This window comes from Salmo salar, chromosome ssa29, assembly GCF_905237065.1.
Source record: "Salmo salar chromosome ssa29, Ssal_v3.1, whole genome shotgun sequence".
Classification (NCBI taxonomy): Eukaryota; Metazoa; Chordata; class Actinopteri; order Salmoniformes; family Salmonidae; genus Salmo; species Salmo salar.
In genome coordinates this window covers 33958490-33970000 of record NC_059470.1, presented here as the reverse complement: position 1 = coordinate 33970000, position 11511 = coordinate 33958490, and the positions used below count along the sequence as shown (strand labels likewise).

Sequence of the window (11511 nt, the reverse complement as noted above, 5' to 3'; positions counted from 1 at the left end):
TCTATGGAGTCCAGAGTCTCTGTGTACTTCTCCTCAGTCTGCTTGATCTCTGTCAGACAGCAGCTCCTGATGTCCGTTTCTACCTGCTTCTGGAACGACTACACACACACACACACACACACACACACACACACACACACACACACACACACACACACACACACACACACACACACACACAACACAGCTGTCTAAGCAGAGCCTTCAGCATTAAATCATGGACACCATATGTGGGGTGTTTGACCTCCTGAGTAAGGACACACAGAACTCCAACCAACAACCACTAACAATAGGTGTCACTCATAACACTGGAGTAGACAGCAGCTTAAGGTTGAGGTGAGAGGAGAGAGAAAGAGAGAGAAATATATATATACATTAGAGAGAGAGAGAGAAACAGAGAGAGAGAAACAGAGAGAGAGAGAGAGAGAGAGAAACAGAGAGAGAGAAACAGAGAGAGAGAAACAGAGAGAGAGAGAGAGAGAGAGAGAGAGTGAAAGAGGGAGAACTAACCAGAGGAGGAGGAACAGCCTCAGCCTTCATCAGATCTTCGTAGATCTCACCACCATCTTCATCATCGTAGACACAGTCATACAGATCCTCTTCATCCTCCACAGCTTTCTCACTGTCACACACACAGGAAGGAGGAACACATTATCACACTAGCTATAATGACACACACAACCCTCATTTGTCAAGAGGCACAAGACAGGAGAGATCATGAGAATTTAGACAGTACAAAAATGTGTTGAAAATGCGTATTTTTTTGTTGAAAAGACGTTGAAAATGTGTATTTTTTGGTTGAAAAGGTCTTGTGCTCACTGGGAACACAGAAGTAAGGAGAGACATACTCAATCAGATCCACCAGATGGTTATAGATGTCCTCGTCTTCTTCTAGACTCTCCTCTGAAGGAAAAGGCCTTTTGGAAAGAAAAGCACAAAATCAGTAACGGCTCAAAACATGTACTAACACACAACATCATTTGATTTAGAAATTGGAATAAACACCAGAACTTACTTTATTCCAGTTTGTTCTGAAATCGTTGTGCTGGACAGTTTGGACAATGTGTCCATAACCTGAAAATGAATGGAAATGTTTTATACTTGGTTACTGTAATGAGTATATTAGTGTTGGTTAGTCAATAGAGGGCAGTGTTGCTCAATAGTAGATTATTACAGTACGAGACCTGTGGAAGAGTAGTACATTATTTGAGTGATTAAATGACTTTCCAACATAATCCATACGGTTAAGAAAATGGTTTCTATTGCATAATTAATAGAAAGTAGTAATAATAATCATCATAATATTGTTTTCTCTCATTTCAGACCAAATGTTCTGTAAACGGGGTGGCAGGTAACCTAGTGGTTAGAGGCAGGTAGCCTAGTGGTTAGAGGGGCGGCAGGTAACCTAGTGGTTAGAGGGGCGGCAGGTAACCTAGTGGTTAGAGGGGCGGCAGGGTAGCCTAGTGGTTAGAGGGGCGGCAGGTAACCTAGTGGTTAGAGGGGAGGCAGGTAACCTAGTGGTTAGAGGGGCGGCAGGGTAGCCTAGTGGTTAGAGGGGAGGCAGGTAACCTAGTGGTTAGAGGGGCGGCAGGGTAGCCTACTGGTTAGAGGGCGGCAGGTAACCTAGTGGTTAGAGGCAGGTAGCCTAGTGGTTAGAGGGGCGGCAGGTAACCTAGTGGTTAGAGGGGCGGCAGGTAACCTAGTGGTTAGAGGGGCGGCAGGTAACCTAGTGGTTAGAGGGGCGGCAGGGTAGCCTAGTGGTTAGAGGGGAGGCAGGTAACCTAGTGGTTAGAGGGGCGGCAGGGTAGCCTACTGGTTAGAGGCAGGTAGTCTAGTGGTTAGAGGCAGGTAACCTAGTGGTTAGAGGGGCGGCAGGTAACCTAGTGGTTAGAGGGGCGGCAGGTAACCGAGTGGTTAGAGGCAGGTAGTCTAGTGGTTAGAGGCAGGTAACCTAGTGGTTAGAGGGGCGGCAGGTAACCTAGTGGTTAGAGGGGCGGCAGGTAACCTAGTGGTTAGAGGCAGGTAGCCTAGTGGTTAGAGGCAGGTAGTCTAGTGGTTAGAGGCAGGTAGCCTAGTGGTTAGAGGCAGGTAGCCTAGTGGTTAGAGTGGCGGCAGGTAGCCTAGTGGTTAGAGGCAGGTAGCCTAGTGGTTAGAGGGGCGGCAGGTAACCTAGTGGTTAGAGGCAGGTAGCCTAGTGGTTAGAGGGGCGGCAGGTAACCTAGTGGTTAGAGGCAGGTAGCCTAGTGGTTAGAGGGGCGGCAGGTAACCTAGTGGTTAGAGGCACGTAGCCTAGTGGTTAGAGTGTTGGACTAGTAACTGAAAGGTTGCAAGATTGAATCCCCGAGCTGACAAGGTAAAAATCTGTTGTTCTGCCCCTGAACAAGGCAGTTAACTCACTGTTCCTAGGCTGTCATTGTAAATAACAATTTATTCTTAACTGACTTGCCTAGTTGAATAAAAGGTTAAATAAATAAATAAAAAACACCAGCCTGAGCTGCTTGTAAATAAAGAAAAGGCAGTGACTGTCAGCTGCTGTGTTCATAGGATGTCATTAATACAATACAATACAATAGGGAATTATCAGTGTGTTCTCTGTCCAGTCTGGTGTCAATCACTATACACAGAATAATCCATAACATTCAGTATTTGTCACGTCCTGACCAGTAAAAGGGGTTATTTGTTATTGTAGTTTGGTCAGGGCGTGGCAGGGGGTGTTTGTTTTGTGTGTTTCGGTGTTTTTTGGTTTAGGTTCTATATTTTCTATTTCTATGTGTATATCTAGTTTTCTATTTCTATGTTGTTTTTTTGGCAATGACCTCGAATTAGAGTCAGCTGGTTGTCGTTGTCTCTAATTGGAGGCCATATTTAGTTGGGTTTGTTTTCACTTGTGTTTTGTGGGTGGTTATTTTCTGTATAGCCTGGGAGCCTTATGGAACTGTTATCGTCGTTTGTTTACATTGTTTAAGTGGTTTCTTTAATAAATTAAGAAGATGAGCACTTTACCCGCTGCGCCTTGGTCCAATCCTCACGACGCCCTTGACAGTATTAAAGGGATACTTTGGGATTTTGGCATTAAGGCCCTTTTTTTATCTACTTCCCCAATGTCAGATGAATTTTTGGATACCATTTTTATTTATCTGTGTCTAGCAGATACCCATAGACTTCCAGTCCTTGCGCTAACGCTAGTTAGCATTGGCTTGCGAAACTACCTCTTACTTCATACTGGACACAAAGACATAAAATTGTGTCCACGAGTTGATCTGACTCTGGGGAGGTAGAGAAAGGGCCAACATCCTGAAGTATCCCTTTAAGTCTAGTGATCATCAACCCCCAGCTTGAGTGTCAAAACAGAACACTGGAAATCATGTGTATAACAGAAAGGGAAAATATATAAAAATATGCTTTACATTGTCTTAATCCCTCTAAATTGAGTATGAACTTTAGTGATCATACATTTCCCCATTACACTCCCTATTTGTATTCTATTTTTATTTAACCTTTATTTAAACTTTAACTAGGCAAGTCAGATAACCCTATAGAGAATTCCTGTAAGTAAATCATGGTACATTAATTACTAGATAAAAATAAAGCAATGAAAGGAAAATCCAAATAGACCAATGTAACGAACCAACACCGTAAAAGTTGTTAAAGAATAAAATCAATGATTGTATCTTTAACTTAATTAGTAGTGTTCGGCTCTGTGAGTCGATGAACATGTGATTGACAAGTATGACGTAACGACATGTAATTTCACGCTGAAGTGGTCAGTAATGACCTCTGTCCTTGACCGGATAGACTGAGAGTCTTTCTAACACCATGCTAATCAGCCAAAATACCACTTTATACAAATCACTAACAGACATGTACTTATAGTGGCTTCATATGTTCTGTTCACTCATATGTTGTAGTTCCTATGGTGGCTTCATATGTCCTGTTAACTCATATGTTGTAGTTCTTATAGTGGCTTCATCTGTCCTGTTAACTCATATGTTGTAGTTCTTATAGTGGCTTCATCTGTCCTGTTAACTCATATGTTGTAGTTCTTATAGTGGCTTCATATGTCTTGTTAACTCATATGTTGTAGTTCTTATAGTGGCTTCATATGTCTTGTTCACTCATATGTTGTAGTTCCTATGGTGGCTTCATATGTCCTGTTCACTCATATGTTGTAGTTCCTATGGTGGCTTCATATGTCCTGTTCACTCATATGTTGTAGTACCTATGGTGGCTTCATATGTCCTGTTCACTCATATGTTGTAATTCCTATAGTGGCTTCATATGTCATGTTAACTCATATGTAGTAGTTCCTATAGTGGCTTCATATGTCCTGTTCACTCATATGTTGTAGTTCCTATGGTGGCTTCATATGTCCTGTTCACTCATATGTTGTAGTTCTTAGAGTGGCGTAACATATAGAAATGTCCGTTAACTCAATAAGCTGTAGTTCTTATATCAAATCAAATTTTATTGGTCACATACACATGATTAGCAGATGTTAATGCGAGTGTAGCGAAATGCTTGTGCTTCTAGTTCCAACAGTGCAGTAATATCTAACAATTCCCAACAACTACCTAATACACACAAATCTAAAAAGGGGTGAATGAGAATATGTACATATAAATATATGGATGAGCGATGGCTGAGCAGCAGAGGCAAGGTGCAGTAGATGGTATAAAATACAGTATATACATATGATATAAGTAATGTAAGATATGTAAACATTATTAAAGTGGCATTATTTAATGTGACTAGTGATCCATTTATTAAAGTGTCCAGTGATTGGGTCTCAATACAGTATATACATGTGATATGAGTAATGTAAGAAATGTAAACATGATTAAAGTGGCATTATTTAGAGACATTGTTTAAAGTGACTATTGTTCCATTTATTAAAGTGTCCAGTGATCGGATCTCAATGTGGGCAGCAGCCTCTCTGAGTTAGTGATTGCTGTTTAGCAGTCTGATGGCCTTGAGATAGAAGCTGTTTTTCAGTCTCTTGGTCCCAGCTTTGATGCACCTGTACTGACCTCGCCTTCTGGATGGTAGCGGGGTGAACAGGCAGTGGCTCGGGTGGTTGTTGTCCTTGATGATCTTTTTGACCTTCCTGTGACATTGGGTTCTGTAGGTGTCATGGAGGGCAGGTAGTTTGCCCCCAGTGATGGTGGTGCGGACTGCACAACGTCTCTGGAGAGCCCTGCGGTTGAGGGCGGTGCATTTGCCGTACCAGGCTCTGCCGGCATTTCGCTTGTTTGATTGCATTGGACCTCTTTCCATGGTTAAATGTGGTGAATCGCGCTTTCAGTTTTTCACGAATGCCGCCATCCATCCATGGTTTCTGGTTAGGATAGGTTTTAATAGTCACAGTGCTTACGAAATCTCCAATGCACTTATTTATAAACGCACTCACCGAGTCAGCAGATAGAGCAATGTCGTTCACTGAGGCTGACTGGAACATGTTCCAGTCCGTGTGATCAAAACAATCTTGGAGCGTGGCTTCCGATTGGTCAGACCAGCGTTGAATGGTTCTTGTCACTGGTACATCCTGTTTGAGTTTCTGCCTATAAGCCGGGACGAGCAAGATGGCGTCGTGGTCGGATTTGCTGAAGGGAGGGCGGGGGAGGGCTTTGTATGCATCGCGGAAGTTAGAGTAGCAGTGGTCAAGAGTATTGGCCCTGCGTGTCGTGTAATCAATATGCTGATAAAATGTAGGTAACATTGACCTCAAAGTTGCTTTGTTAAAATCCCCAGCTACAACAAATGCAGCCTCCGGGTATATAGTTTCCAGTTTACATAGAGTCAAGTGAAGTTCCTTGAGGGCCATCTTGGTGTTCGCTTGAGGGGGGGGATGTACACAGCTGTGACTTTAACTGACGAGAACTCTCTTGGTAGGTAGAATGCCCAGCATTTGATTGTAAGGAATTCTAGGTTGAGTGAGCAGCAGGACTTTTGTTCCTGTATGTTGTTATGATCGCACCATGAGTTGTTAATCATAAAGCATACACTCCCGCCCTTCCTCTTCCCAGAGAGGTGTTTATCTCTGTCGGCGCGATGCATGGAGAAGCCTGGTGGCTGGACCGATTCCAACAACATATACCGAGAGAGCCATGTTTCTGTGAAACAGAGAATGTTACAGTCTCTAATGTCTCTCTGGAAGGTAACCCTTGCTCGAATTTCGTCTACCTGGTTGTCAAAAGACTAGACGTTGGTGAGTAGTATACTCGGGAGTGGTGAGTGATGTGCCCGTTTACAAAGCCTGACCAGAAGACCACTCCGTCTGCGTCGCCGTTGTTTTCAGTCAGCTGCTGGGATTAGATCCATTGTCCTGGGTGGTGGTCCAAAGAGAGGGTCTGCTTCGGGAAAGTCGTATTCCTGGTTGTAATGTTGGTAAGTTGACATTGCTCTTATATCCAATAGTTCTTCCCGGCTGTATGTAATAAGACTTAAGATTTCCTTGGGTAACAATGTAAGAAATAATACATAAAAAAACTAAATACTGCATAGTTTCCTAAGAACGCGAAGCGAGGCGACCATGTCTGTCGGCGCCATCTTAACCTTATAATGGCTTCCTATGGCATAACATATATAAATGTCCTGTTAACTCATATGTTGTAGTTCTTATAGTGGCTTCCTATGGTGTAACATATTGAAAAGTCCTGTTAACTCATATGTTGTAGTTCCTTCCTATTTCTCTGTAGATTAACTATTGGTCTGTAAACACAGACACACACACACACACACACACACACACACACACATTTAGCCCTCAGCCCTCACTGATCAATACTGATCACACCAGCTCATCTAGAAGTCCCCTCCCCCCGCCAGGCTACTAATAAATCACATTAGATACACACACACACACACACACACACACACACACACACACACACACACACACACACACACACACACACACACACACACACACACACACACACACACACACACACACACACACACACACACACACACACACACACACACACACACACACACAGGATATTGGTTGGTGGCCATGTGATTTATACTGTTTCACAGCTAGACAAGAGCCATCCTGTAGATACTACATGTTGAACTCTCCACTGGGTTAGATGAAGTGTAATCTGTTAACCCCTCTCCACTGGATTAGATGAAGTGTAATCTGAGTTAACTCCTCTCCACTGGCTTAGATGAAGTGTAATCTGAGTTAACCCCTCTCCACTGGGTTAGATGAAGTGTAATCTGAGTTAACCCCTCTCCACTGGCTTAGATGAAGTGTAATCTGAGTTAACTCCTCTCCACTGGGTTAGATGAAGTGTAATCTGAGTTAACCCCTCTCCACTGGGTTAGATGAAGTGTAATCTGAGTTAACTCCTCTCCACTGGCTTAGATGAAGTGTAATCTGAGTTAACCCCTCTCCACTGGGTTAGATGAAGTAAAATCTGAGTTAACCCCTCTCCACTGGGTTAGATGAAGTGTAATCTGAGTTAACTCCTCTCCACTGGGTTAGATGAAGTGTAATCTGAGTTAACCACTCTCCACTGGGTTACATGAAGTGTAATCTGAGTTAACCCCTCTCCACTGGGTTAGATGAAGTGAAATCTGTGTTAACTAAAGAAAGAACTAAAGTGTCTGGAGTGAATACCAGAACAGAGAACAGAGGCCACATCAGGCCATAGGAATACCAGAACAGATCTCACAGTGAAGGGAAACACCCTCATGTAATCTGCAGTAGGGGAAACACCCTCATGTAATCTGCAGTAGGGGAAACAGCCTCATGTACTGTAATCTGCAGTAGCGGAAACAGCCTCATGTAATCTGCAGTAGGGGAAACAGCCTCATGTAATCTGCAGTAGGGGAAACAGCCTCATATAATCTGCAGTAGGGGAAACAGCCTCATGTAATCTGCAGTAGGGGAAACAGCCTCATGTAATATGCAGTAGGGGTAACAGCCTCATGTACTGTAATCTGCAGTAGGGGAAACAGCCTCATGTAATCTGCAGTAGGGGAAACAGCCTCATGTACTGTAATCTGCAGTAGGGGAAACAGCCTCATGTAATCTGCAGTAGGGGAAACAGCCTCATGTAATCTGCAGTAGGGGAAACAGCCTCATGTAATCTGCAGTAGGGGAAACAGCCTCATGTAATCTGCAGTAGGGGAAACAGCCTCATGTAATCTGCAGTAGGGGAAACACCCTCATGTAATCTGCAGTAGGGGAAACAGCCTCATGTAATCTGCAGTAGGGGAAACAGCCTCATGCAATCTGCATTAGGGGAAACGGCCTCATGTAATCTGCAGTAGGGGAAACAGCCTCATGTACTGTAATCTGCAGTAGGGTAAACACCCTCATGTAATCTGCAGTAGGGGAAACAGCCTCATGTAATCTGCAGTAGGGGAAACAGCCTCATGTAATCTGCAGTAGGGGAAACAGCCTCATATAATCTGAAGTAGGGGAAACAGCCTCATGTAATCTGCAGTAGGGGAAACAGCCTCATATAATCTGAAGTAGGGGAAACAGCCTCATGTAATCTGCAGTAGGGGAAACAGCCTCATGTAATCTGCAGTAGGGGAAACAGCCTCATGTAATCTGCAGTAGGGGAAACAGCCTCATGTACTGTAATCTGCAGTAGCGGAAACAGCCTCATGTAATCTGCAGTAGGGGAAACAGCCTCATGTAATCTGCAGTAGGGGAAACAGCCTCATGTACTGTAATCTGCAGTAGGGGAAACAGCCTCATGTAATCTGCAGTAGGGGAAACAGCCTCATGTAATCTGCAGTAGGGGAAACAGCCTCATATAATCTGCAGTAGGGGAAACAGCCTCATGTACTGTAATCTGCAGTAGGGGAAACAGCCTCATGTACTGTAATCTGCAGTAGGGGAAACACCCTCATGTAATCTGCAGTAGGGGAAACAGCCTCATGTACTGTAATCTGCAGTAGGGGAAACAGCCTCATGTAATCTGCAGTAGGGGAAACAGACTCATGTACTGTAATCTGCAGTGGGGGAAACAGCGTCATGTACTGTAATCTGCAGTAGGGGAAACAGCGTCATGTAATATGCAGTAGGGGAAACAGCCTCATGTAATCTGCAGTAGGGGGAACAGCCTCATGTAATCTGCAGTAGGGGAAACAGGCTCATGTACTGTAATCTACAGTAGGGGAAACACCCTCATGTAATCTGCAGTAGGGGAAACAGCCTCATGTAATCTGCAGTAGGGGAAACAGACTCATATAATCTGCAGTAGGGGAAACAGACTCATGTAATCTGCAGTAGGGGAAACAGACCCATAAAAGTCTTATAATCCCCTTTTTGGCACTTGGAAGACCACGGTCAATTTCACAAATACACACGCTAGCAGGGAAAATAGAATTGGGCAGTTCTAGTTACTCAGAAAAGGGCTACTTCATTGAACCCAAGACTAACTCCAGAACAGCACGAGGGATTGGCTGACTGGTGCCGGTCTGCTTCAGCTAAAAGCAATTAAACCCAAAAACCCTTTGACTAAAACCCCAGCTGTGTGTGTGTGTGTGTGTGTGTGTGTGTGTGTGTGTGTGTGTGTGTGTGTGTGTGTGTGTGTGTGTGTGTGTGTGTGTGTGTGTGTGTGTGCGTGCGTGTGTGTGTGTGTGTGTCCGTGCATGCGTGCGTGCGTTTGCGTATATTAGTGTGATTGTGTGCGAGTTTCTTGTACCTGATACTCTTGACAACACATTTCATCCCCATAAACTGCCCAATGAAAATACGATTGGCTAAGAACTGAACTATTGTGACCAATCAGCTCACGCCTCATTATTGCCATAATACCTCATGAGCCAATAGGGTTGTTTGGATAAATGTCCAGATAGCACAGATCAGTCATGTAGAGCGCTTGGACTGACACATATGTTTTATATTTTAAGCATTTAGTAGATGCTTTTATCCAGCGTGACTTACAGTAGTGAGTGAATACAATTTTCATACTGGTCCCCTGTAGGAATCAAAACCATAACCTGACGTTGCAAGCACTATGCTTTACCAACTGAGCCTCAATGGACCCTCTCCCTCACAAGCACTATGCTTTACCAACTGAGCCTCAATGGACCCTCTCCCTCACAAGCACTATGCTTTACCAACTGAGCCTCAATGGACCCTCTCCCTCACAAGCACCATGCTTTACCAACTGAGCCTCAATGGACCCTCTCCCTCACTCTTCTATTGTCTAATTCTCTCCCTATCTATAATTATTTCACTAATTTACTATTCATCTCTCTCTCCCCCAGCCCTTCTCCCTCTCTCAATTAAATTTAAAGGGATTTATTGGCATGGTAAACATATGCTTACATTGCCAAAGCAACTGAAATAGATAATAGCTAATACCTAATTTACTGTAAACATTACACTGACAAAAGTTCCAAAAGAATAGAGACATTTCAAATGTCATATTATGTCTATATACAGTGTTGTAACTATGTGCAAATATTTAAAGTACAAAAGGGAAAATAAATTAACATAAATATGGGTTGTATTTACAACAGGTCACAAATCTTGCTGCTGTGTTGGCACACAGTGGTATTCCACCCAGTTGATATGGGAGTTAATCAAAATTTGGTTTGTTTTCGGAAATTCTTTGTGGATCTGTATAATCTGAGGGAAATATGTGTCTCTAACATGGTCATACATTGGGCAGAAGGTTAGGAAGTGCAGATCAGTTTCCACCTCATTTTGTGGACAGTGTGCACATTGCCTGTCTTCTCTTGAGAGCCAGGTCTGCTTTCGGCGGCCTTTCTAAATAGCAAGGCTATACTCACTGAGTCTGTACATAGTCAAATATTTCCATAATTTTGTGTCAGTCACAGTGGTCAGGTATTCTGCCACTGTGTAATCTCTGTTTAGGGACAAATAGCATTCTAGTTTGCTCTGTTTTTTTGTAAAATCTTTGGAATGTGTCAAGTAATTTTCTTTTTGTATTCTCATGATTTGGTTGGGTCTAATTGTGTTGCTGTCCTGGGGCTTTGTGGGTCTGTTTGTGTTTGTGAACAAAGCCCCTGGACCAGCTTACTTAGGGGGCTCTTCTCCAGGTTTATTTCCGTGTAGGTGATTGCTTTGTTATGGAAGATTTGGGAATTGCTTCTTTTTAGGTGGTTGTAGAATTTAACGGATCTTTTCTGGATTTTGATAATTAGCGGGTATCGGCCAAATTCTGCTCTGCATGCATTCATTTGGTGTTTTACGTTGTACACAGATGATATGTTTGCAGAATTCAGAATTCTGACTTCAGATTCTAGTAGGGTGAGGCCCGGGTGCTGCAGACTGTTCTAGTGCCCTCACCAATTTATTGATATATATGTTGAAGAAGGTGGGGCTTAAGCAGCACCCCTGTCTTAACCTCCGGCCTTGTGGAAAGAAACGTGTGTTTTTTGCCAATTTTAACCTCACACTTGTTGTTTGTGTAAATGGATTTGTAATGTTGTATGTTTTTCCCCCCACAACACTTTCCATCAATTTGTATACCAGGCCCTCTTTCCAAATTGAGTCGAAGGCTTTTTTTAAATCAA

The 11511-nt window shown here is 43.3% G+C and overlaps 1 protein-coding gene across 1 annotated transcript in view; it reads right to left on the bottom strand.

Annotated features, from left to right (window-relative positions):
• LOC100286462 (guanine nucleotide exchange factor VAV3) overlaps positions 1-11511 on the bottom strand; it is a 174144-nt gene that overhangs the window by 95924 nt on the left and 66709 nt on the right. The window contains exons 3-6 of the mRNA XM_045710531.1: positions 1016-1074; positions 849-917; positions 511-622; positions 1-98 (exon numbers count right to left, since the gene is read on the bottom strand). The exon at positions 1-98 is cut by the window's left edge and continues 4 nt beyond it. Of these exons, the coding sequence (XP_045566487.1) occupies positions 1-98; positions 511-622; positions 849-917; positions 1016-1074 (338 nt within the window). The remainder of the gene's footprint in view (positions 99-510; positions 623-848; positions 918-1015; positions 1075-11511) is intronic.